Raw genomic sequence first — 27,529 nt, 5'->3', positions numbered from 1 at the left:
ACAGCAAACAACAAAGAGCAACATAATAATAGAGAAAACAAAGCACCATCACAATAAACTAGCTAGTCATAGATATCAATATTTACTAAATAATAAACGATATTGTGCAGCACGCAAGATAGACAGCGCACAGTGTGCTTTGAGGCAGCAGCCAAGAAAGCTTTAGTCCGCGTCTGTGAATACCCATGTGTGCATACCTGTGTGGATCAGCATGCTTGCATTCCAAAGGTTTCTCCATGTAATGATCTGCTAGGGAGTGTGGGGGGGCCACAGCCCCGTCCTCCAGGGTGTGAAGCGGGTATGGAGAAGATCAAAACTCCAGATATCCAGAGGCCCCCAGAACACAAGAGACCATGGAAGACCAACAGAGGGGCAGCCGCGCCACTATTCCAGTAAGAGCTGAGGAGAGTCCCAGATGAGGGCTCGCCCAGCAGCCGCGGAGCAGAAGTCAGGGGGAGTTGCAGTGACGCGCCCGTGAGCTCCGCCGGCCCCCAGCTGCGCCTGAGTGACCGAGCCCCAGGCCGAGAGGCCGGGGGCACCCCACCTCCAAAGGGGGCCCGAGCGAGCCCCAGGCCCCAGGCCCCGACAAGCGGCCGCCAAGGAGTGAGTCCATTTGCCTTTCAATGGGCGACCGTGGCTCAGGGGGTTGGGAATCGCATCTGTAACCAGAAGGTCGCCGGTTCGATCCCTGGGCTCTCTGTCCTGGTCGTTGTGTCCTTGGGCAAGACACTTTACCCTACTTGCCTACTGGTGTTGGCCAGAGGGGCCGATGGCGCGATATGGCAGCCTCGCTTCTGTCAGTCTGCCCCAGGGCAGCTGTGGCTACAACTGTAGCTGCCTCCACCAGTGTGTGAATGTGAGAGTGAATGAATAGTGGCATTGTAAAGCGCTTTGGGTGCCTTGAAAAGCGCTATATAAATCCAATCCATTATTATTATTATTATAATGGCAAGCAGACATGTTTACTGTCTCTTTTTTTTTCTTCTTATCCTTGCACAATGTTTCATATAGCACAGGATATTTCTGATGCACTGAAAATTGTTACATATTTGACTGAACCTTCTATGGTAAAGTGTTTTTCCTGACCTTTTAAACTGTTTTTGTTGCTGTAGATTTATTGTACGTGTTCAGGCATAGCGAGATGTTTTGGCAAAAGCCAGGGGAACTAAATTGACTTCATGAAACAAGTCTCTTGTTTCTTCGATGTTTGTACTTTCATCCGGCTATAAGCCACTGAATTTAAGCTGGCACTGAGACGGGCAGATACAAGTTAAATTACATCTTTGATTGAGCTCAGCATTGGACGTTTATGGTGTTATCGTGGAATGTGTTCTGTTGTGTTCAGCTATAAATGCCGTTTTAACTTGTCCATTCCATCTGTGTATTCTCTTCCACTAAATTCATCCTGTGCTTGTATGTTATTCAAGAGTTCCTTCTTTAGAATACAATATAAGGCTGTCTGCACATCCTCTGTGGTGTTTGGCAACAGATATGCTTTCTGCAGTACTACCATATTAAAGTATTAGCTTTTTGAATTTGCAGAAATTGTTTATATTTTCTGGATACATTTAATATTTTGCCTTCATTTTTAAGTTTGCTTGAAACAGTTGTATTTAGCAAGGTGCTTTTACTGGAACTGCACTTGGTGTAACTGAAATAAATCTATGACTCGACACTTTTATGTCACCACAAAGTCATCTCCATCTCTCTGTGTGCTGTCCGCAGCCATCCGGTTTGGTCGGATGCCCCAGTCAGAGAAGCTCAAACTAAAGGCGGAGATGGTGACGGTGGACAAAGAGGTGGAAAACCCCCAGCTAGCTGACCAGAAGACCCTGGCCAAGCACATTTATGAGGCTTACCTGAAGAACTTCAACATGAACAAGGCCAAGGCTCGATCCATTCTCATGGGCAAGACCAACACTGCTGTACGTTGATTAGTGAGTAAAGTAATGGGTTGGTGAGTGAAAAGTGTTGCACATGTGGACCTCATATTCGCACGTTCTTCCATTTCCAGCTTTTCCTCATAGTGCGAGGTCATGTGGTTTTGTAACTTTTAATTTATTTTTTCATGTCTCAATATGACCTGGCAATCGCTCCCTTAGAGATTAGACACAGCCAGCCAATGACAAAAATAAGTTGCTCAACCAGCGGAGCAATTCAGCACACAGGATGGGCAAGGACTTACTTAAGCCTGTTACTTAGCCTTTCACTGTGCATTTCCCTTAATGTGTATGTTCTTTTTATCACCCATTCCCATTCACCCTAAAAGCATTCCCCCCTCCAATGTGCTTCTTTCCTACCGAGGGGGATAAAAAGCGGGGGGCTAGAAAAGGAGAGGTTCATGGACTGCAGCCCAGAGAGTCTGAATTCCATGGATGGATGTGTAGGTGTAAAATAGGTCAAGAGGGACAGATCGGTCCAAGCGCTCATCCAAGTTCAGGCACAGATCTTATCCACTGCTTCAAAGCTCCTGATGAACAAGCAGAGTGGGTAGAAAGTACTCAGTGACTGATTATTGTTTAACCTACCTTTGCTATCGCAGCGCTTTTACACAACTCGTAACTGCCCATAAAAGTCTTGTTGTAATCTCAATAATGTACATCTCAATAAGTCTCGTCAAATTTAACTTTACTCATACAGAGACTATTAAATATACATGTATATATATATGTCTTGATCTGGATACAAATGCTTGTCACTTCAACCCAGGCCTAAAGGTCTCACCAATGAGTAAATAGCAAGTTTCTGCATTCTGAAAACTTTATAAGTGTAGATTAGTATCCCCCCCCTGCTTTGACGTGTTACTCCACTGCAGCGTCTTCTGTTTAGAAAACAATTCAAATGATTGCAATGCCAGTACACATTTGTGTAGTTCATGTGGCAAGCAGTGATATAATATAAGGACAGTTCCTGAAAAGTGTATCGTGTGACAAATTGGAATCAGCAACAAGTTGTGGAAAACACTAGTTTTGCTATTTCACTTAAGAGAAATAGAAAGACGCTTTTTAAAAGAATTCCACCTATTTAGTCTTTCTTTTAATGCATCACAATAATAATTCTAGCGAGTTTTACTCAAAAATATGTTGTGCTCAAAAAGCAGAGTATACACGCTTTGACTTCTGGAGCTGTGAACCTTTTTTGATCTTCTCCTCATCTGAACCTCCGTTATCAAATCAAGGAATGTTAGCATGACGTAAAAGTACAAAATTAACCACCTCAGCGTTGTGTTGCGCATACCTTCCCTTGTTACTCTAGCCCACAGTTAGAGCAGCATTCATGAGTCAGAGCTCCGATGTGCAGCAGCTGTTCATCGAAATGCTGTAACTTGTCCTCTGTGGGAACAGTGACATAACCGAAACACCCGTTAACTGCCCACAATGCTTTTGTATGGTTTCTGTACAGGTACACTCACTGTAAACAGACCTCTTGACAGGGCACTGGGCACAGTGTCAACATTTAAAATTTTAGACATTTTGAATTAAACTCTGTGTTCACGCTGCATTTCTTTGAGCTCTAACTGTGCCTTCAGTTGTGGATATTGTGAGTAACATCTAAATTTTTTTTTTAATTGTCTTGGTCGATGATTTCGTTGTTGTGACAATGCTTCTTGGAAATAAATTTTATACTGTTGGAAAGCCTGTTTGTTTGCCCAACAATGGCGCCAGAAAATGACAGAAAATGCATTTGTGGGTTGCGCATATGAAAAACAAAAAAAACCCTAAAAGCCAAATCTTTACGTTCCAGATTTACTGCCAAGAACAGTTGTTACAACAAAGAAATAATTGATCAAACACAAATTTCCTTACTTTTTGTGCGAGGTTTATAATTATAGTTACCTACAATCATATATTTCTTATTTTTCTATATAAATATAATTGAATTCAGCAGAACTTCAAGCACGTAATAGTGAGCTGGTTTTTCTCAAGCACCGAAACAGCTCTGACTCAGGGCATGGATATGGGACCTCTGTGGGTGTCCAGCGGTTTTTGGCACTAGAACATTGGCGATGGATCCTCTGGGCCACATGTCCCCGCTTGGTTCACTCGGATTTGGAATTAGTGGAATGTGTGCATCAGCATCTAAGTTTAAGTAAGTTTTAGCTGTTCAAGTAACTTTCACATGAATTCAAGCATTGCGTTGTGATGAGATGATCACTGTTGCACTTTGTGCCTGTTTGTGGGTTTAATGATGTGGCTGGTGTGTGTGTGTAGCAGTAAAATGAAGGACAGTACGCGTGTCATCGCGGAAACAAAACATTCAGATGTCAATAAGGGCTCTAGGCTTAGCCTTTCCTCTCAGTGAAGATTATTATCTGTAAACACTCCAGTCAGTCAGTTATTCACGTTGACAAGTTTGCTGAGTCGGCATGTTCCATGTCAGGTCTCGTCTGTCACGAATCGTCTTTTGTTAACAGGCCAAAATCCCAGTTCTCGCTTCTATAACCTGTGTTGCATTTCAGCTGAGACACATTTTTAACAAAGCATTATATTTTTAGTTTTATAGTGACGTTTATTTCCCTACCATCCACAGCCTTTTGTCATTCACGACATGGAGACCCTCCAGCTGGCAGAGCAGACACTGGCGGCCAAGATGGTCGGCTCCGTGGGAGCGATGAAGGACAAGGAGGTGGAGGTTCGGATTTTCCACTGCTGCCAGTGCACGTCGGTGGAAACCGTCACGGAGCTCACAGAGTTTGCAAAGTCCGTCCCCGGGTTCTCGAGCTTGGACCTCAACGATCAGGTGACTCTTTTGAAATACGGAGTGTACGAAGCCATTTTCGCCATGCTCGCCTCCAGTATGAACAAGGACGGGCTTCTTGTAGCGTACGGCTCAGGCTTCATCACCCGGGAATTCCTCAAGAGCCTGCGTCGACCGTTCAGTGACATGATGGAGCCAAAGTTCCAGTTTGCCATGAAGTTTAATGCGCTGGAGTTGGACGACAGTGATCTGGCTCTCTTTGTGGCTGCCATCATCTGCTGTGGCGGTGAGGAAATTTGTTGCATGCATTCTTCAGTATCCTATAAAATCCTTTTTACATTACAAAAGATGATGATGTTTCTCTCATTTTCATTTTGGCTAGACCGGCCAGGCCTGGTGAATGTGGCACACATCGAGGTGATGCAGGAGAGCATCGTCCAGGTCCTGCAGCTCCATCTGCTGGCCAATCACCCCGATGACACTTTCCTCTTCCCCAAGCTGCTGCAGAAACTAGCTGACCTGAGGCAGTTAGTCACTGAGCACGCACAGCTTGTGCAGGAGATCAAAAAGACAGAGGACACCTCACTGCATCCGCTCCTGCAGGAGATCTACAGAGACATGTACTGAAGACTTTGGAGGTATAACCACAGTAGGAAAACAAGAAACCATCTCCTTCTGAGCGGGGACTTGAAAAGAAGAGGAGACGTCCACATACTGGGTTTGAACCACTTAACCTCTGACCCTAAAGGGTTAGCTTTGGTGTCTATCCAGTGTAAGGGAACCTAAAGGTGAAGAAAAAGGAGGCTGATGATTCATTTGATTTGACAAAGTGCTTTCCACTTCATTGTGTGTGAACCTTATCAGGCAGAAGAATCATGTATGCTAAGATACTTTGTACAGCTGATTGAGCCCCTGTCCAGACACCACTGAATGCAATCTCTGACCAAACTCTAAATGTTCTTTTTTCCATATTTTTTTTAAAACGTCTGTAAGGTCGCCTCCTTGGTGAAACCCTGAGGTAACCCTAATTTGAAGAACAAAAGTGAACTTTATAATTGCCACTCCAGCCAGATGTTTTACAGCAACGAGCCATATGCCCGAATAACTTAATAACAGCAGCAATTATGCAGTTTAAATCAAGGCAGCTTCTCCTCAATTGGCTACCAAAATGTGGCCGGTTGAGGAGCCAGTGGTTATGAGCACACCAGCCCGCCACCGTGATTCTCAAGCTTTTCTGTGGAGTCACGTCCTGAACATAACCATTTTATCTGTACGTCATGTCCCCGAAGTCATACTTCTTAATGACACAGTAGAAATTGCCATCATCATTATTATTATTTTATTTTATTTTAATATTCTTAACAAGAAATACGACTTAGTGCTTAAGTTGTCCACAAACTGTACTGGGAATGCTATTTTTTTTTTTTTTTTTTTTTAAATTAGGTAGCAGTGCCCAAAGTTCAGACTCACTGTGTACATGCACCACAATGCACTGAAGCACAAGCATGCCTGTGATATGTTAATGTGACACTTTTCTAATGGAGGTTTCAAAGGACAAAAAAGACATACACAGGTGTTTAGCACTCCCTCCTGATGTGTGTTCTGGTATTAAAGGGCTAACACTGTTATTAACCACAATACAACTCTGACACGGGCGACACATGAATTCACTCAGCGAATCTCTCTCTCTGTTATTGTGTTTAACTGTCTGTTTGGTCCTCATAACACACGTGTTAGTTAAGATTTAACAATCTTATGTGCACATTTTTCCCTGATGAAAATGTAATTGTTTTTATTTTTCCCAGCTAAGAGAAAACCACAGTGATGAGGCCTCATTGGTGAAACATCTAGTTTGTTAGTTGAAAGGTTGTCACACTTTCATTTGTTTAGTTTTCTCTGTGAAATCACTTGGCCAGTTATAGAAGACAGTCAATCTGGACGTATGCAGGTAAAAGAAAAATGAGTCTGTAGCCCTTTTCCTACTCAGTTATTCTCTGGCTTTGGTGTTTTTTGCTATCTAACAAAATAGGCACATTTCCATGTGAAAGTGCCGCTCCTGCATTTTGTTGTCACACTGCCTTTAATATAAAATACATACGGTGGACATCAGAGGACCTATGTTAAGGGAATGCTGAAAACATGCATAGTTTTCTGATAGTTCGGATCATACACATCTGACTCTCTGTGAGAGGGCGCTACTCCTTTTCTGCCTCATCACTCACACTGTCCTGAAATGATCATTGAATTCAGAGAAATGTTCCTTATGTTTGTAACACATCGCAACATCAGAGCAGGCTTTACATAACTGAAGCTTTCACACTGACTGCTCACCCCAGCTTTTAACTCTCGTGGTAAACAAGGTACTAATGATGATTGACTTTTGTATTCGTAAGTTGGGTGAATACTTTCAGATGTTTGAACATTTACAGTAAATGTAGTTATGTACTGTTTTTTTTGTTTTTTTTTTTGGTCTAAATGCGTCATGCTTGTCTTTGAATCGAATCGTATTTTTATACTGAAGTATGACTATATATATATATATATATATATATATATATATATATATATATATAACTATATAACAAAATCTCACATGTGTTTAGTTGAAATGGCACAGCTGAAGAGTACATTGTAAATAGACTTAAGGTGTAACAGGGCAACTGGTAATCTGCATATCCATAGATCTGAATTTTTGAAATGGAGAGTCATCTAGACCATAATGTGCATTCAGTTCCTTCAAGTTGCACTTCGTTTATCTGTCGAATTAAGCACTAGAATTTTAAACTGCAAGCATGCGTGGTCTGCGCAGGGCTACACTAGCTTACACGTTTGAGTGGTTAGTTATAAACTTGACCTCTGTGACCTTTTGATTACCATGAAGAGTAAAAAGGAACAAAACATTTCATAGGAAATGTGAAGGCACAGCTTAGCACTGATCATCCAGTACTAATCCCTTCTTCTAATGCTTTTATCTCAGGTTGTACATAAGAAAACAAAGGGGGTAATATATGCACAGATTGGGGGGGTGGGGGGGTCACATAATATCTCTGTTGGTTTATAGAGAAACTGAATGCACTCGTAATGTAATTTGCCATTAAATCACATGCTATAGCAGTAAATGTGTTGCAGTAATGAGAAAAACACGTATATTGTTTTACAATTCTGATCTCATCGTGCTTTTTCTCTTTGTTTTTGTCTGACTTTTCTCACTCGCTGCTATATTGTAATAACTTACCAAGCATTTCTTATGCCATAAGTAGATTACTGATCTTTAAACTGCCTCTACTTGCATATATCTGGTCACAGAATGTCAGACCCACTTCAGCGCAGCTCAGTTTTTAACCTTGCAGATTTCCTGGGACTCGCTCATCCCAGGTGTGCTCGGGGAAAAACCACAAACCTGTGTGTGCCTTAGTGTGTGCCATAAAACACCAGATTTAAAAAAAAATAAAAAAAGTTTCTTGCGCACACACTTGTAAACTGTTGGCATCTTCAGCTAGATTTAGCTGTTTGTGACACAAAAGGGTCCCACAGGCTGGAAAATAATGTCACTGTACATTCTATACAATGTGCACCCTTCTGGGCAGTAACAGTGAAGGATTTGCTTTTCAAAAATACAGACTTTTTAAATGTTAAACATAAAAAAAAAACTGCTAGAAACTTTATCAACAAGGCAACTTAAAATGTCAACAAGATGTCATGTAAATTTGCAAAGTCAGCTTTCCCTTAAGAATGTTTTTTTGTGTGTTGAACTGTCAAGGGACTTTTAAACTTTTATCAGGGAATCGTAGTCTTCCTTTGTTGAACTAGCTCAGGATATAGGACAGTACTGTTTTCCCTTCCTCATTCACTCTGGAGTGAGTATAGAGTGCTCTGCCTTACAATACGCATACACCAACAACAATACAGATTAAGATTACCTTTATTTTTGTTTTTCCTGAACTGAAAGAAAGAAAAGAAAAACTTGGGCTTACTTGGGGCAGCAGTTATAGGATTTAGAAACGTGATTTTTTTTTCTCTCCTGAGTTAAACTTGTTTCTGTGGCTGTAGTGTCATGCAAAGAGACCATGGAGTCTCCCTTTCGATGTGTTGTTAATGTGTACTGTGGCTTGATAACAATACTGTAAATGTTTGATGAATGTATATTTAGTCATTTAAACGATGAAACAAATTGAGATTGAATGGATTTAAAAATAAAGTGATTTTAAAATCTGCTACATATCGTGTGTTCAGACTTTAGTAGGTAACGCCAGTCAGTGCAAGTTATTTTTATTATAACATTGCCTTATTTACTTTTTATACCAGAGCTAGGTTTCTAGTTCAGATGCATCTTTACGACACCAAGATGTGCACATACAAAACCAAGGTGCCATCAACAAGACTGCTGAGGGACATTTAACCACATATTAGATGAGCTGTATGTATACTTTTGATCCTGTGGGTCATTTTAAAACGGGTAACTCCAGCAAACTGGTAGTCCAAACTGCAGAACCCTGGATTTGCTGCTGAGCCTTTTCTTTATGCCCAATTCATCCATGACTGTCAACCTTCCCGTGTGACAAACACCATTAGTTCACACAACGGTCATTGGCCTGATCTCCAGTTATGATGAGACTGCATACAGAGATAAAGTGCAGAACCTAATGGCACGGTGCACCACTAACAACCTCACCACACACACACTGTCTCCTTGGTAGCAAAACCAAGGAGATTGTGGTGGACTTCAGACCGTCTAAGACATAGGTGTCAAACTCTGGCCCGCAGCCTAATTACATTTGGCCCGCGAAGCCATACCAAATTACTATTAGAGCTGGCCTACTGGTATTATACAGCTAATATATATATTGTTTAGTATTAAGCTTTGCTTGTTCCATATTCAGTTTTCCAGCAAAACTTATTTGAGTCCATAAGAAAAGATTCATTCCTATATCTGGAGGAAGATTTTTTTTTTTTAATAAATATTAATGTTATCCCGTGACTTTGTTCCAGTTTTGAATTTTGGCCCACTGTGTAGTTGAGTTTGACACCCCTGGTCTAAGAGAACAGACACAGGTCCTGTGTACATCAACAAAGAGGCTGTTGAAAGAGCCTATAACTCTAAATTCCTCTGTGTGCATATTAAAGATGAACACTCTTGGTCCAAGCAAAGTCATTTCGTTGTTTTGCTTCCCTGCGCATCAGAGGGGGAAAATAGCTCAAAGAAATCATTAAAAGTCCAAACTGACCACAGCATTCATGCCCACGATGAGTATATGTAAACTGCGGGTAGTACACCCAAGCGTTTCCTTGAGAACCACCGCACCAGAGGGCGCTCTGCTCCTACCAAACGACCCAAGCTTCTACTCAGTTCCACCTCCGTGTTCTTGTCACATTGTCCAACATGGCTGCGTCCATGGTGGGTATCTGCTGTTATGTGTGGCGGCGTGGCTCTTGTAATCTTCTCGGGCCGGCCACTCTTTGCCTCACACTCAGGTCTAAATTTCACTCTTCTTCTTCCGCGCACCACGGGCTGCTTCTCTCTCTGCACAAACGCGGCGTTCTGAAAGACTCATTCCCAGAAAACGCAGCCCAAGAGCAGCTCCCCCGGCTGCTCCAGTCCGGTGCTCAGACGGTATACTGCGGATTTGACCCCACAGCCGACAGTCTCCATGTGGGGAACTTGCTCGCTCTCATCGGCCTGCTGCACTTCCGAGGCGCCGGACACCATGTGATCGCGGTGCTCGGAGGAGCCACGGCACAAATCGGAGATCCGAGCGGGAAGACGAGCGAGCGGGAGCAGCTGTCCGCGGACGTGGTGGAGGCGAACACCCACAGCATCCGGGAGAGCATTCAGAGGATCTTCACCAACCACGAGCTGCACTTTCACGACGGTTCCAGGCCGCTGGGAACCGTGACTGTTCTAAACAACCTGAGCTGGTATAAGAACTGGGGCGTGGTGGGGTTTCTGTCGGAGGCTGGAAGACACTTCAGGATGGGCACCATGCTCAGCCGCCACAGCGTGCAGTCCAGGCTAAAGAGCGCCGAGGGCATGAGCCTGACAGAGTTCACCTACCAGGTGTTCCAAGCTTATGACTTCCACCACCTGAACCAAATATACGGCTGCAAGATTCAGCTTGGAGGCACCGACCAACTGGGCAACTTGATGTCTGGCCATGAGTACATTCACAAGTAAATGTTTTTCCAAGCCCACTACTGTTACAGTACTGGGCTAATTAATTCATAATTACCTGTCCCTGATAAGCCTGCAGTCCACCTTTTGAAGCAGGACTAGGCTATTTTTGTGTGGATAAACCCTGCATGTATTTCAGACTCCATTATAAAATCTGCAAATTCACTATATATTCTTGATCATTAGATGCACATACATCAAATTTTTTGAGACATTAAGTTCTACACCCAATTATACCACCAAGATGTTTTTGGGTTGGGTTTTTTTTTTTTTTTTTTTTGCCTGTCTCTCTACCAACCAAAACACACACATGCCTGCCAGATTTACCCTGAAGGCTGCCTTGAAACACTGAAAACGTTATTTTTCTCCAGAGTAAGCGGCGAGGAGGTGTACGGCCTGACCATCCCGTTAGTTACCAGCACTGTCGGGGACAAGCTGGGGAAAACTGCAGGCAATGCAGTGTGGCTCAACAGAGATAAGACGTCACCCTTTGAACTCTACCAGTTCTTTCTCAGGCAGCCTGATGCCAGTGTGGAAGGGTATGTGGAAGTGAAGGCTGATCATGTTTGTTGAGTTTTAATGAAAGTGCAATATCCACAAACGTCTCATCGCAACCCTGTTTTTATCCGAAAGTAAGTATTCGGTGCACAGTCATAGGATGCTGAGGTGTACTGTGTGGGCTGTTTTTTTTTTTGTTTTTTTTTTGTAGGTATCTGAAGTTGTTCACCTTTCTGCCTTTGGCAGAGGTAGAGAAACTGATGGAGCAACAGAGAGAAGATCCAAGTAAACGCCTCGCCCACAAAAGACTGGCTGCTGAAGTGACAAAACTGGTGCATGGAAAGGAGGGCCTGGAGACTGCAAAGAGGTTAGAATTGATCTGTGTGTTTATTCCCCTAAATTATACATTTTATTTTCTTGAATCCTCATCTAGAGCTCTTTTACGCTGTAACTTATTAGAGTCAAAGTGCATTGTGTTTAGAACAGCAGGACTATGCTCTGCCAAAAAGTGGAAAATGTTATGCCTGCAGTACAGTAAGAGGAAAGTGCTCATTGCTGTAGTCTTTGTTTGCTGTGGCTGCCCATGTCCTCTGTCTTCCATGTGGACAGAATGGTCATATTTAATGTCGTCATTGCAGATGCACCAATGCACTTTATCACAGCAGCGTGCAAGCCTTGGAGGAAATGAGTGATGAGGAGCTTCAGGAACTCTTCAGGGAGGCACCTTTCCATGAGCTGCTGTTGGAGCCGGGGACAACTGTTATAGATGCCTGCCGCAAGGTCGGCGCCATCCCTGAGGGTCCCAGAGGGTAAGCACCCCAGTTCTCCTTTTATCTAAATGCGGTACCAGAGTGGTATGTAGTGCTTTGATAGAGCTTGTTAGTGTGAGCATACATGCACCCAGAGATCCACAGTGTAATCTTTTGTGTATGGTGTGTAATGCAGTTACACATTCTGGGAAATAGAGGTGGGGGGATTGATCCAAATGTCGATAGCACCGATACCAAAGTTGGTATTTGTATCAGAACGAGAGTAGCAAGATAAGATCGATACTTTGTTTCTATCCTCCAGCCCGCTGAATTTTGTTAACCAAATAATTTTTTAGTAAATGAAGCTAAAATCTTCAATGAAAAACATCTGAACCTTTTTGAGTTGACTGTCACAGCTATTTTATTTCTATCCTGTAGAACACAAGTGCTGAAGAGTAGTGTTTTTTTGCAGCAGGTGCAGGAGTTTGTGGTCTCTTTGTTCTTCAGTGATAACGCTCACAGGTAGCCACAACAACTTCTTTGTGTCCGAGGTGTAACGATAACACCCAGTCACGATCACGCAGTCAAATTTCATAAGCTGGTTTCCTGAGAAAAAAAAAAAGCATTGCTTGTGTTAGCTGGGTTGCAGCTGCCCCTACAGCCTGTAACCATGTAACAGTTTGATGTGTGCCTTTAGTGCAACGATAGCAACCAGTCACATTCACGCCGCCACATTTCAAAAAGCTTCTTTTGTAGAAAACAAAAGCGTTTTCTTTGATTCTAGCTCTGCTGTCATGTAGCTACAGCCAAGATAACTGCCACATCTAAGGTGTATAATGTAGCAACAGCCCTGCAACATGTAAACAGTTAAATGTGTCATAATTATAGGTTACCAGCATAAAAATGTCATGATCAGATTAACGTATTTTCAAAAATGTTGTTGAAAAGTACGTTGTTTCCTTCTTCTGGCTACTACCCAAGCCATGCAAAACTGCAAAATGAACCCAAATCATCAGCCCTCCACCGCCGTGCTTGACAGTCAGTATGAGGTGTTTGTGATTTGCTGTATTTGGTTCACTCCAAATGTGAAGGTCAAGTATATATCCACATTGGTCTTGTTTATTCAAAGGACAGCTTGCTTGTTTTTTAAGGAGAGAGGAGGCTTTCTTCTGGTAACGATTCCAAATAAGACTTGTTAACTCTTTTCTAATTGTACTATCATGAACTTCCGCATTTAAAAATGCTAACAAAGGCCTCTACTGTCTGTGATGTATCTCTTGGGGTTTTTTGGAGTTTCTCTGAACATTGCATAGTCTGACCTTTGCTGGGATGTGCACTTATCTGAGGATTGATAGCTCCCTTGAATGTTTCCGAGTTGTGAATAATCATTCTGACTGTACAGAGATGGAGTTGAAATTATTTGACCTTATGACCTTGTTAAAGCCACTGCTGTCTTTCCTCCTTGGCACTATGTTAACATGTGCCCGAATGCCTCAGACCAGTAAACTGCCAAAACCTTTAGAGGTGCTCACACTTGTAGATCAGTTAAGTCCATTTGATTAGCAGCTCCTGGATCCTCCTCACTCTCTAAATTCCTGTGGAAGAATACAGGGTGTACTTTCTTTTTCACATGACTTTTAGATTTTCTTTTTCAAGATGAAACCCTGTCCTAACTGATGGTGTAAATGTTTGTGTGCAGGTATCAAATGGTTTCAGATGGAGCAGTGTGGATCAACCACACACGTACAGACAACCCGGAGCAGGTACTGATCCCCAAACTCCACATCCTGGCTAATGGACTCACGCTGCTCAGAGTGGGCAAGAAGAACTTCTACATTATCAAGTGGCTTAGCCTCTGACGGTGCCTTATCAAGCAGGAGACCACTATATTATAATGGACTAACTGGGAAGGTAGGCGACTACACCTCAGCAGAGTCAGGAAGGATCATTTCCATTTTTTTGGATATAAATATGTGTATGTACAGATTAAATGTTTATTTAAAACATTTCTATTAAAAGCGTTTGATATCACGATTGCTTCCTGGTTACTTTGTATGGACATTGAGAGGCGGTGTGATGACCACTAGGGGGCATCATTGCCCCAGAATTAATGGTGGCCAGCCAGCAGCCACAGCTGCAGCACATAGCCTGCTGTGACCTCTTAAGTAAATAATTGCTCACAGTAAAATTAAATTGCATCATTTCTTGCAGGTTGCTTGCTTCTATTTTAAGCAAATCCAATTTGTTTCATCTTGATCAGAACCTGAGGCGAGCATCTTTTTTGACATCACTCTTGTTTTGGGGGCTTTTTTTGTTTGTTTTTTTCCCCTTCAGTGGAAAAGTGTAAAACTTGGACGATAAAGAAAAAGAAGCTGGAAAAAAAAGCTTGATAAATTTAAAAACAAACAGTACTTTTGCTTGAAGATCACATTTTTAAATAGAGCCTTAAATAAGAAACAAAGAAGTTTGGACTATTATTTTCAAATTCAATTCAAAGCAGGAATTTGTACATTATTGTTGACCTGACTTGTGTTGAAAGCAACACATCTGCTCATTTTTAGCAGATTACTGATCCCTCCTCCTTGCAGGTAATGATCAAAACATTTAATCTAGTGTCCTCAATATGAGAGTCAGTGTAAATTTAGAAATCACTGCTTTGCACTTTGGCACACCCTGCCTACTTTTTTCCAGATTAGGGTTAAAAACATAAAATTTAAATTTTCCATATTTTTCTTTTTTTTATTGGTAATTTCTAATGGGATTTGGATAACGCTAGGGATTTGTGCGAACCTGCCAAGTTTTTCCTGAGGTGTCGGGGGAAAAACTTTAACATTGAGTACTTTCGGCTTCTTTTTAAAAAAAAAAAATTTCTAAATTTGCTGACTTCTGATACTGTGTGGGGTTTTTTTGTTTTGTTTTTTTGTTTTTTTTAGCACTGTGTTTTTTGTTTTGTTTTTTCGCTCTGGGTTCTGGTGGCAGTGTGGACAGAGTCTGATGTGTGCTGACCTTGACCTTAACCACTGAGGTGCAGATAATTGGTGGAAATGGCATGTCATAAAGCTACACATTAGCCAGATTGGCACAATTTTTTTTTTGTTTGTTCTTTTTGTTTTAAGTTAATTGTTCTGCACCTGTTAGGAATGATTTGTTATGCTATTTTTTATTTCAAAGATTATAATTTTTCTTATTTGGCACAGCCATGACAACATTTATTATCAATAACCTTTTTTTGTACATCCTCTTCCCCCACTCAGTTATTTATTATACGTTAAATACAGAGTTACATATATACATGACACTCACACGCTGATATTTTTTTGTTTTAAGGGAAAAGGAGAAAAAAAGAAATCAGAGCGGCTTAATTTAGCCGGTCCACCTTAAGAAAAGTAGGCGGGCTTAAAAACTCTGACCAATGAGCGACCTCTTCGGGAATTTAAATAGCTCAGCATGTCAATCATGCCCCTACCCCCACATCAACCTTTCGCCATATTGGGCGAAAGAGAAGGGCTGTCTGCAGTTTCTCTCGCTACGGGACAAAATTGACAGAGCGCCTTCAGTTCCTGAGCACTTTGTTTTGATGAGACTACGCAGGGCTTCACAACACGGCGGCTGTTCGCGTCTGCATTCCGACGTATGCATGGCATAACGCGTTTCACGCTTTTTTTGGAGCTTTCTCAGCGACGAGGAGATAACCGTTGTTTTTGAGTGTTGTGTGTGTGTGTGTGCGCTGCCTTTTTGTTTTTGTTTTTTCCCTCCTCGTGAAAAACTGGACGCTCCAGGCTGTTTTAAAAAATTGCGTGTTTTGCTGGAGCAAAATGTCAGATGTTCGACTTTCAAACGGGAGCCCGACGCTGGAGCGGACGGACTCACGGCTGTCTGAACACCCGAAACCGTCAGCCTGCAGGAGCCTCTTCGGCTCGGTGGATCACGAAGAGTTAAAGAGGGATTTAAAGGGACATTTGCGGGAGTTGGAAGAGCGCGCCTCCGACCACTGGGGCTTCGACTTCGCCACTGACACGCCGAGGGCCAACTCCAGGTTCGAGTGGAAACTAGTGGATTGCAGAGACCTGCCGGGCTTCTACACTCGGCAGCCGCTTACGAAGAAAGGCGTCTGCTCCACTGGGAATAACAATGTGGATCTTAACGGGAATCACAGTTGTGTTGTGGTGCCTCCGAGCGAAGATCCCGACAGGGCTGACGGGCAAATGGAGTGCACGGAACAGTGTACAGCGCTGAGGAAAAGACACGCGTGTCACGGTACTACATACGCTCCAGTTTAACCCGTTTACATCAGTTGTTTCTGAGCAACGCAGCTGATCGCGTATTGATTTGTGCACCGAAAATAAAATTTTGAAAATCATGGCCCCAAAAAGCACTGTAAAGAGTAGGGTTTGCCTGCAACACTATACCACTATTTTTTTTTTTTTTTTTTTTTTTTTTTAAGAAATGACGAAATTTTTGTTTTTATTTTTATTTTTTTTGCTTTTTGCAGACTCCCCTGTTCCGAGCAAGAGGTCACACAGCAGCTCAGATGTTAGTTGTCCGAGTCGGAGTCACTCTGCAGAGCACACGCCCAGAAAGACCAGTCCCAAGAGGAAAACGTGAGAAAAGGTAAAGACTGTTCATGCAATATTTTTCCTTTTTTAATCATATTTTTCTTAAGGAAAAGCAAAGATTTCGTAACAAAAAAAAAAATAGCTCTGTGCATAGTGTAACTACAGTAGCCTGTTTACTGGCTACTCCATCTCCCAACTGGGGGTACCTTTGGAAAACGAGTAAATCTGCAAAAACATCTGGTTATTCGTTTACTGAAAAATTGATACCGCTTTTAAACCATTAGGAGGCATTCTAATTCAGCTTAAACACCCTTTCAGTTCACTTAAATAAGATTTGGATGTTACACAGCTTTGACAGTCTGCATACTTTTGTGCACGTCCTTCAAATGTGCTGTCAGTCTGTCTCATTCATTAATGAGCGGGGACAGAAACATGAGGGAGTAAAAGGGGTTGTGGGGGGGGGGTTGGTTTTTAATTTTCCACTCGGACAGAGAGAGCTCTGTCGATACACTGCGATCGAGGTGAAACAGGGGAAGGAAAAACAAACGAACAAATAATGCCTGTACATTTTAAAGATCTTTAACATTTAACCGCTGTCTGACACGGTGAGTCCGTTGAGTTTCCGTCGAAACTTGTAAACAAGTGCTGAACAACAGTGTAGTAGTGTAACACGTCAGCAACTGAGAGCAGGGACGGGAAGGGGCTGGTCTCTGTGCAGTGCTGCACACGCGTTGCACACTAACGTTACAACACACATCTGTCCCTGCCGGTGGAGAGTGTGCAGAAGAGTCGTGCAGGTCTGAAAGCAAGTGTGTGGGTGTGTGTGTACTGGCCAGGGCGACGGCCAATAGGCATGCAATCAGCATTGTTATGGCAGGATGTCAACTGTCAAAGCTGGGGGGTGGTCACTTCTATTTAATGCATTTTATTTATTTCTATTTTTTTAATTGTAGAAATCAAAAAATACCCCCAAACAAGGCTGTCTCATAGGCATTTTCAGATCTTTTCATGATTAAATAGGGGTGCTAATGTAAAACTATACCAGGTTTTCTTTTTTGATATCAGTTTTTATTTATGTATTAATACATGTACAAAACTAATTAGTTCATTCAGGTCTCCTGCTGCTCTGAGGTTTACCCCTTAGACCACACTAAGTTTATTTTATTTTATTTATTCATTTATTTGTTTGCAGAAATTGTTGCACAATGCCCACATTAGTGTCATCATTGCAACCTCTTATGCTTCTTTTTTCTTTCTTTCATCTGTTTTGTCTCACAGAACTGAAGATGAATGCCTCCCCCTCCTTGTTTAACATGGAGAAACCTCAGTGTTGGCTGGTTTGTTTTTTGGTTTTGTTTTAGGGTTTGTTTGTTTTTGTTTTTTTTGTAATTTCTTTTGTTTGTTTGCTTTTAGTCTAGTGTTTTGTTTTGTTTTGTGGGGGGGTTTGTTTTGTTTTTTTGGAAGAGGATCTACACAGCATCCGAAACATATCAACCTTCCTGAAGATTGGGAAGGACGCTGTTGAAGCACTGAATAGAAACACTAAATTTTTTTGGCACTTAATTAAAAGTTACTTCCTCTAAAAGCAGTCGATGTAGCAGTGTGCAATTAGGTTTAATTTACTTTTTTGCTCCTTTTTTTTTTTTTTTTTTTTTTTTTCTTTTTTAACTACCTGTGTGTAAATAAAAAAAAAAATATATATATAAATATATAAACATATATTATTTCTCTCCATATGTAGCACATAAGACATTATGATTTAAAAAGAAATCCTTTATGTAAAACGGTGTGAATTTTGATTTGACTTGAATTGCAATGTTTGATAAATGTTTCCAAAATGCTGTTCTCTTGTTTTAATTTTTTTTTCTTTTTTTTGGGGGGGGGGGGTGTTGACACAGTCCCTAATTGCTACATTTAAAACAAAAAATTTTGGCTTCTTACGGTTTCTTAATAGTGTTTCTTCCCTCGTCATCTTCCTAACTCAGCATTGAAGAATGGTACAAATGTAGCGTTTTTTTGATTTTTAATAATTTTTTTCCCCCCTTTTTCTGCTAAGTCTAGTGTCACCAAGTGTAAATTCTCCTATACGATCTAGTTTAACAGGAAGAAGTGTAATATTTGTGTAAGGACAGTCTTTAAGTCCCTTGATATTTATTTTGTAATTGAGGTGCTTTTAGCATCAGCTTAATCCTGGAATAAGATTTTTTTTTTTTTTTTTTTTTTTTTTTTTTTTTCCCTCCCACGCTCTGGAGTTGCGAGGTACTCAGATATTGAAGGACAAAGACTATACAAACTGCACAGGTTGAGTTCTCTTTGACTGTTCCTATTGTTTGATGAACATTAAGGCTTGTGAGGGGTTTTGTTTGTTTTTGGGTTTTTTTGGTTTTTTTGTTAAAGGGTTGAATGTCCTACAATACCAAATACATGGTTGCATCAATATATTTGCCAGCACTGCTTGTGCTCTTCAATTGACTTCACATTGTGTTACTTTGTGATAACCGAGAGATGTTTGTACTTTTCTCATCAATGTTGTTAGCCTGCTGAGGATGCACATGAGCATCTAAAAGCTTCCCTTTATTTGCCTGAAGTGTGGTTTTTTTTTTTTTTTTTTTGTTTTTTTTTTGAAAAAGACCAGGGTACACCTAAATGGAGACAGAAAACAGCTCGTCTCTGGAATGCAGTCACCATGCCTGTGTATTATGTAAATCTTTGCAATGTACCTTTGTACATAATTTTGTAAAAACACTGAGAAATATACTAACTTATTTATGTCAAGCCTTTTCTTTTTTTTTTATGTAGAATAAAAAAATATGGGTTTTTGATTACGGTTATCCAAAGTGGCATTTACTTTATTATAATTGTTTTATTTTGTAAAACCATATTTTTGGTAGTGTTTTGTTTTGTTTCTTTTCTTATAAAGGTTGCAAACTGAGCCTGGTAAAATATTTTGATGTGCATTTTTTTAATGTGTGGTTATAAAATGTATTGCAATCAATTAAAAAAGAAAAAAATGAGTTGTGGTTCCTTCTTACACTCGGTGTAAATTACACACTTGGTTTGTAGAAAAATAGGATGAAAATAGTTTTTGCTTTGTTCATTCCCCAAATCATTGGGACGTACAAAGTATTTGCAACAGCTGTGTGGGTGGACTTCCTGGAATAATACAGTGACACTCCCAATATAATTCCATCAGCACTATGAGCAGCAGGTTGACACTTTAGTCATCCAATCAAAAAGACAGTGGGGAAAGCAGACCACTCGCTGCAGCCAGTAACATTTAGTAATTTATGGGTAAGGCTTTCATTTGCTTTTAATCTCAGTACATGAGTCTTTTGAATGCAAAGTAAAACAAGGCAAGTCAGGTTTTTTGTTTTGTTAGGCTTTTTTTTTTTGTTTTTTTTTTTTTATTACCATTTGTTTTTTCTTTTTCACTATTTACATGGGCTTAGTTGCATCTGTCTGTGTCTATAAAAAGTGTGTGTGTGTGTAAGAAAATAAGGGAGTGTGTAACTGGAAGACCCAGAGTGATTTTTTTTTAAAAAACTTTTCTTTCATACATGTGTCTTCTATAATATATCAAATTCATCAAAATTTTATTTTTATAAATTTTTATTTAATTCAAGTAATTTTTTGAATGTGTACAATGCAATGTGCACACAAGCTCAGTATTGTACTTATATACATTTTAATCTTCGAACTGAAAAATCATAATTATGTCTTTTATATGTTTAAAATTAATTCACATAGGTATTGATTTGGTTTGACCCTTAATCAGTCAAAATTATAATTTGCATTTTTTTTTGTAATTAAATCACCTACAGTAATCCACTTGAAACATGAAAAAGATCAAATAAAGGATGAATTAGTAAATGAAAGGTGTTCTTACAGGTGCTATCAGGCAACACATATGTGCCATTGTACACCAACTTTCATCCAGTACTTGATAATAATAGTAATAATAATATAAAGAGAATTCCTCAGAGTAAGTGTTGTTCAATCTGGCTGTCGTGAGTCTGAAACTCAGTAGAAAACTGACTCAGTGATGCTACTTCAAATAAATTGGTGTTTCTATTAAACAGAAGTGTCTTAATGTTGTACTTTTCAGCTTTCTTGTCACTCTGAGTGATGTATGCTAAAAGTGGAGCCCTAACCTGTGCTGAGATGCTCTTTGACCTCTAGTAACTTCACTAAATGTTTTCACTGCACAGAATTTCCCAACTTCCTTCTTGTGTGAGCAGCACAGGAAGACACCTGTGCTTAGAGCATTTTAAAGCTGGATGGGTGGAGGCTGTGCATTTGAGTGTGCCCAAGAGATGGTGGGGGTGTGAGTGGTGTGGTACGGTAAAAGTGTGTGGGGGATGGGTCCACTCCTGAAGTGTGCAGGTGGGTAACCTCAGCTCAGCCATGCACCCCCACTCTGAGCTTGTCCCATTGTCCCAGTGTGTGGGCTTTTGTGTGGACAGCCATTGTAAGAGCCCAGGGCTGGCCACTGTTGTGTCTGGGGCTTCTCTGCTCAAACAAAGGCCCCGTCTATGAGCCTCCACCCTACCCAAACAGCAGACTGACTGACTGACTTGGTGTCTGACTGACAGACTAGGTGGCTGACTAACTGACTGAATGGCTGACTGGGTGCCTGATTGGTTGAGTGATTGATTGGATGGAGCAGAAGAGTGGAAGTACTGTGTTTCAGGCAATCTGTAATACTCAGTGTACATCAGTGTCACTTATATACGTGATACTGTTAAATGTATGATGAATGAAATACCAAATAAGTTTTTTACTATCATAATATGTATAAAATGCATTAGCTTTAATGGGATTTTGACAGTTAGGGTGATCATTTAAAAACAAAGTGCTATAAGTTGTGAAATGACGCAGGCTGATGAGGCACTCAAGGGACATGTTCTGAAATGTAAATAAAAAAATGTCAAAAGAGTTTTTTGTTGTTGGGTTTTTTTTCCAGGAAAATGCAACAGTCGCAGGTGTTTTTGCATGCATAAGACTGACATCATTCCACATATTCACACCAGCCTTGTATTACATGGGTGCATTTTTCAAATTTCTTCAAGTATATTTGTACAATGCTGGTGTAAAAGTTGCACACATTTCCCAAATGCTACACTGTTTGTAAAACTCTCATATAGATATCTATAAATTGTATAACAGCTTGAGCATCCTTATCTGTAGCATACTTCTATCATGCTGTTGCTATTTCATGTAATCTAATGTTTAAACTATTGGATCAACACTTAAATAATATATATATTCTAAATGACAGGGAATAACAGGGTTCCTTATTCAAAAGGTCAGTAAAAAGGGTGCACCTGGACCGCTGTGACACAGCAGCATCCAGCTCTGCGTCGGAAACACCTTTTCTGCAACAACGGGAATGTCCCAGAAAACATTCCCGTAACACTCCAGCACAGCCAACCAAACAAAAAACGCACTGAGTTTGAGGAAATTCCTGTAAGCCAGTCAATCAAAGATGTGGAAGGCATCGTTGGCCTGTTCCTCTCTGCAACATCTTGCATGTGCCAAGAATTCACACTTCCTTGCTATATCAACAGAAACAGGTTATCTTTTCCTGTTAAGCGCCCCAGCACTTAATATAAAGCCACAAGTTCCTCCCTGTGTTTCCTGCCCAGGCCACAACGTACGTCATCGAGCTGTTCCCCTGGCACCTTAGGCTGTGAATAAGGAGAAAGCAAGTGGCCACAAACAAACACCTTACATTTATCTCTCTGTCTCGTTCTGTGTCTGTTTCTTGGTTTCTCCAGTGTAGTTTCTAACAGTCTGCAAGCATACAAATTGCTTTACTTGCTGAGCGTTTGCTGCAGCCCGGGATGGAATTTCAACTGTTTTTTTGGACTGCTGAATTTGATTAATTGAGCAAGGAAGGGCTGTTTTAATACAGGGAAACGACTTCGTTGAATAGCAGATGCACTGTCAGAACTTCAGTATGTCATATACTCTGGTGTCGTATGCAAAGGGTGCATGCTGCAGAGTTAGCGTGAATGAGAGGCAGGGAGGAGCGGTTAAGAGGTCAGAGATACTGCAGAGCTCTGAATGACAGATGCACAGATGTGCATCTGCGGCGCAGTTTGGGGGGACAGAAAGGTGAGGGAGTTTGGGGCGGGGGGTGGGATTGGGGCGGGGGGTAATGCTCATTAAAGCAGCACACCTGCAGCCCATCAAAGAGCCTTTATCTCTTATCAATTGAAATCTGCTAAAGCACGCAGCATTAGAAAATTACAAAACAAGCAGACTGTGCTGCATGCTCACTCATAGTCTCTTTATCTCTTTCCCTCTCCCAGTCTCTTCTGACCAGTGGATAGTACCTGGCGCACTAATCCTGTCAGGAATGCTGAGGGGTGTATTTGGATGCATTTGGCTGAGAAATCGAGACGACTCTTCCCGCTGAAACATCTGTGCAGAGCACAGTCTTTCCTCTCATCAGTTTCATATCAGATCCTTTTTCATTGACCTCAAGGAATCTCACACAATGGTGTTATCAAACTGTAAAGCTCTTAAGATTTACCCAACAAAACACCATTCAACTTTTCATGTATTTTGAAACTGTGTTCTTTGGAGACCTGGAGTGTACAATGTGCCTGTCTCTAAAACACTTTGGGTCAACTTCTATTGCTTAAATTTGGTATAGACTATAAATCCCACAAAAGGTTTCTGACATTTTTCATGATGTCTATCTTTTTTTTAAAACGTTTAATAAACAAAGTATCGATCCTATCGCACTAGTATTGATCTGACACCCATATTGGCGTTTGTATCGATAATACTGACACTTGGGTTGACCTGCTAACCTTTAGTAAAAGGAGTAAGTCAGTCCATAAATAACCAAAGGAATAAATGTGTGTGCAGCGATATGTGGAAGTTCACTGAGGTGAAAGAGCATGTGAGATTTAAGCCCCACCCCCAACCCCAAAAGAATGTATAGTTGTTACGGAAAACTACACATGTGTACAGTAACTGTGTGTAAACAAGCCAGAAGAGCTTTGAACACAGTCGATCGCAGCATGGGTGTGTTAGGTCGCGATTTGTATTTGACATGATGCAAAAATATTTCCATATGATGCAACATTGCGTAACTCTTGAAGAACTGTATGGGGCAATAATTCCAGTCACTCAAAATATGTCTTACATCACGGACCACAGTATACATCAAATTAGATCCCATCCACCAAGCTGATCTGCCAGCATGTCTAAACCTTTGACACAGGGAACACTGTTGGTTAAAGTGTGACACCAAGTGGAAAACTGTCTTCAGTGTTGCTTTGGAGTCGAACCAGAAATCCATCGACTTTCCACTTTTCACTTGCGATAACACGTCCCACATTTTATGACCGTATACCCAGACTTCTTTGTAACCTCCTTTCTGAGTTTCTTTTTTCTTTCTCTGCTGCCCTCATCATCAGGAGGCTCACGGGGCCTCCACACTACACGGTTCTGTTATGGTGTTGAAAAGATTGCTGTCATAAGAATGCATGAGCATGTTCCTCAACACGGACCTTGATGAGAAAAGCAGATTTTTCACCATATGAAAACCCACCTTTTGCTTTTCCACAGCTGTAGATGTGTTACACTGACTTCACAAAATTCAATTCTTCACTCTGTTTTCAATTTTAACTCACGGCAAATGACAGTGTTGGGATTTCGGCAGCTTGCTACAGCCGTACAATAGAAATGATACTAAATTGAGGGTGACATACATTTGATGATACCTAAACAGAAGCTGTGTCTACCACACCTCCTTTGTGTCTGTGAAATTGTGTCTAATTGTGAAACCACGATACAAAGAACTGCAAGGCAAATTTTTTCTAATAATTCTGGTGTTCATGTTGTGTTTTCACTTCCTCTTGCTAATCAAAATTACTTCAGAACATCTAAACATACCAATGAAGTGACGGTCAAAGCTTTTAGAATATGTGTTGTCTTACAGTAATACACCACCAACAACAACTACCCACCCCCACCCCTCTCGTTACAGTAGCTCGGTGGCGCAGCTGTCCACCATGCCGGACATTCTGCCTTGGCTGGCCAAACCTCATCGCACCGCTGAAATCCTTCTGCTTTGCAGCCAGGAATTCTCTCCCTGTCTGGAGAAAAGTCCCCAATAATATGACCTATGTAACCCCCCCCCCCCGCCCCCACTCCACCCCCACTCCATCCCACCCACACACCACCTTCGGCCTGGAAGTGTGCCTGGACATCGCCTCAAATCTGCAGCAGCCGTTAACAACGCATTACCTCCAGTCACAATTACCAGAGCCAGCCCTGGGCGGAGTTTCTGTGACTGGCTGGACCCAGGACGTGAAATTGAGCGGCTCAGACACATCTTTGGATCTGAACAGGGCTGATCCGAGCTTTTGTTGTTGTTGGCTGCTCGGCCTTCCTCTGGTCACAGCAAGGGGCGGGCCGCTGCTGAGCCACAGACATATGGCTGAGGAAAATCTCATAAGACCAAAGGTCAGAGTGGGTCGAGCTAACCTCTTAGCCTCTGGTTGATTTATTATCCCATGGGGCAATGTTGCCCTGCTTGGACCAAACAGAACAGGGGTCAAAGGGCATACTGTATCTGTTCCTTTTGTGAAAGCCGGCTTAGCAACACGGTTTTGTCAGTTAGGAATAAAAGGATGCAGAAAAGCCTACAGACCAACTGAATAATTATGGGATCACTTATGTAAACACACAGCTGCAACGCAAAGATAGAAACAAGTAAGTACTTAAAGGGTCAGTATGTAAGAGCTATCCATTTTGCTATCCATCTTGCGTGTGAGGGTACAGCCTTGCACTTCCACCTTTGGCCAATTTAGAATCACCAGTTAACATAATATGCATGTATTTGCAGTAAGTGAGCTATATATAGCAATGAAAGTATCTCATTTAGTGTTACTGGCAGTCTTAATATCTTTGCTAAGTGAGATGTTTGCACTGCAGAATCTGCCTAAGGAACATTTTAGAACATTTACCATTTAAAACATTTAAAGAATGAAGTCAAGCACGTGAAGCAAGTGTAGCTGTTGAAGAATACAGTGTGGAACATAGCTTTTATAGCACATAAACTGGGCATTGAGCTTGTTTGGGCGATACAAAAGTGATCTTTAGTGTAAAAACTGACACATCAACCCATACCAAAAAAACCTTCCAAATGGCATTAATATATTTTTTGCGGTAGTTGTTTTCTTGCTAAACTGCTAAGCTAAGCTAGCCTAAGCTAGCTAGATATTTGGGAAACTGCGTAATTCCCCAGCACCAAGTTATCTAGTAATGTGCTTAAACCTCTGTTGATAGATTCATTTATTTATTTATTTATTTACGCATGCTTTATCATACTTATAACATTTTTAAGTAATAAGAGAGGTGCTATGTGCTATGTGCTATGCTATGTGCATTGTTTTTACTTACTTTTTTGGCAAGTAATCATTCTACAACACAATATGAATATGAATGTGAATATGAAAATTATTCTTCCAAGCAACCTAAAAAGGCTGTACTCTAATGGGATCACAGGGGTGCGTACATCAGGCGTTTCATGACAGCTTGACTAGGTCACCAAGAAAATTTTATGCTAAAGGTCAAAAAATATTCTCTGGTGACTGAGAGGTGGGGGAGGGCAAGGAATTACAGCAACTGCCCTCTAGGCAACTGTTGGCCCCATTTATTTAGCGACAACTCCTGACAGAGTGGCTGGCATCAGCTGCTGCGGACATTGTTTGTCACAATCCTGAAAGATACACTACAAACACACATGCATGCACACCTGTTGAAACATATCTGCTTTCATATAGCGCTGCTGGGCCTCTACAGACAGGTGGCCTACATGCACCACCAGCCGCCCCAGCATGAAAACCACCACCCAGTCACCGGCCACCACCACCGTGCTGGAAGTGCCCCTCGTGGTCAAGTATATGAGGGAGTAATGAATCTAACCTCGGGTTTCAGTGTGCTTGTTTTCCCCCCCAGTTTTCAGTTGCTTGAACAGATAGAAATTTTTTAATTTCTGACACCTCCCACAGTCCAAAGATGTATGAGGTTAGGATGATTCTGGTGATTCTAAATTGCCTGTGAGTGGGAATGCTTGTCCGTCTCTATGTGTTAGACCAGTGACAAACTGGCAACCTGTCCAGGGGGACAGCTGGGATAGGCTACCCCCTGCCCTGGTGACCCTGATTTGGGTAAGCAGGAATTTTATTTTAATTCCATTAGATCGTATTACTTTAAATGAACACTATTAAAGAAGATCATGCTCATCCTCAGATATTTGTATATGTCTGAGACACAAAGTACATAATATACTGCAAGTCTTTTGTATGATTTGAGATATTGTGTTGTACGGGGCCATATTCAGCTGCATGATGAGGTTCTGTCGGGAGGCGGGATTAAAGTCGACACGGATCATCGATTCAGCTCAGAGTCCGGTCATGATCTTCCTTGAATTCCTCCTCTGCACAGTTTTTTTTTCCAGGACTGCCAGATTTCACTGTCCAGCGTCTGTGACAGTGTGCCCCTTATATTCTCCTTTTAAACTGCTTCCTCAGATCCTCTTTTAGCTGCGTTCCTGTGTACTTCTGAGATCAAACTGCCTTTTGAAGTGGGAGTCTCTCTCTCTCTTCTCTCTGTCTAGTCTCGAGATGAAAGAGCAGCAAGGGGAGGCACAGAGCAGCCTCTGCAGACGGAGCTAGCCATGGGGTCTCGCTTTCTTTCCTCCCCCCCCCCCCGGCACTCTCTCTGCCAAAATCCCCTAGCAGTGATAGAAACCAAAGGAGGACAAAAAGCAGCGGAGCACTACGCCCCGTAGTCCCTCTGGTAAATTGAAAATGCCCCTGCTCTCCGCCTCACAT

General features: G+C 41.5%; 3 protein-coding genes across 5 annotated transcripts in view; all 3 read left to right on the top strand.

Annotated features, from left to right (window-relative positions):
• Nucleotides 1-8,912, top strand: part of pparab (peroxisome proliferator-activated receptor alpha b) — a 33,209-nt gene extending 24,297 nt beyond the window's left edge. For both annotated transcript variants that reach the window (XM_085412730.1, XM_085412731.1), the window contains exons 5-7: nt 1,726-1,925; nt 4,531-4,984; nt 5,081-8,912. In XM_085412730.1, the coding sequence (XP_085268856.1) occupies nt 1,726-1,925; nt 4,531-4,984; nt 5,081-5,325 (899 nt within the window). In that variant the 3' untranslated portion in view covers nt 5,326-8,912. The remainder of the gene's footprint in view (nt 1-1,725; nt 1,926-4,530; nt 4,985-5,080) is intronic.
• An 844-nt stretch (nt 8,913-9,756) lies between these two features.
• On the top strand, nt 9,757-16,725 carry yars2 (tyrosyl-tRNA synthetase 2, mitochondrial). 2 transcript variants are annotated; one of them, XR_014912577.1, is made up of 6 exons: nt 9,757-10,866; nt 11,239-11,406; nt 11,577-11,732; nt 12,004-12,174; nt 13,814-14,025; nt 16,607-16,725. XR_014912577.1 is itself a non-coding variant. In XM_085412729.1 (5 exons), exons 1-5 carry the CDS (start codon nt 10,079-10,081, stop codon nt 13,971-13,973), a joined length of 1,443 nt encoding a protein of 480 aa, XP_085268855.1. In that variant the 5' UTR covers nt 9,760-10,078; the 3' UTR covers nt 13,974-14,126. The 2 variants fall into 2 exon arrangements, 1 of the variants encoding a protein (XP_085268855.1); XM_085412729.1 differs by lacking the exon at nt 16,607-16,725 and having other exon boundaries at nt 9,760-10,866; nt 13,814-14,126.
• On the top strand, nt 14,294-19,290 carry cdkn1bb (cyclin dependent kinase inhibitor 1Bb). Its single transcript, XM_085412732.1, has 3 exons — nt 14,294-16,371; nt 16,607-16,725; nt 17,949-19,290. Exons 1-2 carry the CDS (start codon nt 15,930-15,932, stop codon nt 16,717-16,719), a joined length of 555 nt encoding a protein of 184 aa, XP_085268858.1. The 5' UTR covers nt 14,294-15,929; the 3' UTR covers nt 16,720-16,725; nt 17,949-19,290.
• Nucleotides 19,291-27,529: the final 8,239 nt, after the last annotated feature.

This window comes from Rhamphochromis longiceps, linkage group LG7 (assembly GCF_057381845.1).
Source record: "Rhamphochromis longiceps isolate RC_006_pf linkage group LG7, R_longiceps_female_GT1.1, whole genome shotgun sequence".
Taxonomy (NCBI): Eukaryota; Metazoa; Chordata; class Actinopteri; order Cichliformes; family Cichlidae; genus Rhamphochromis; species Rhamphochromis longiceps.
This window is presented reverse-complemented; position numbering and strand designations above follow the sequence as displayed.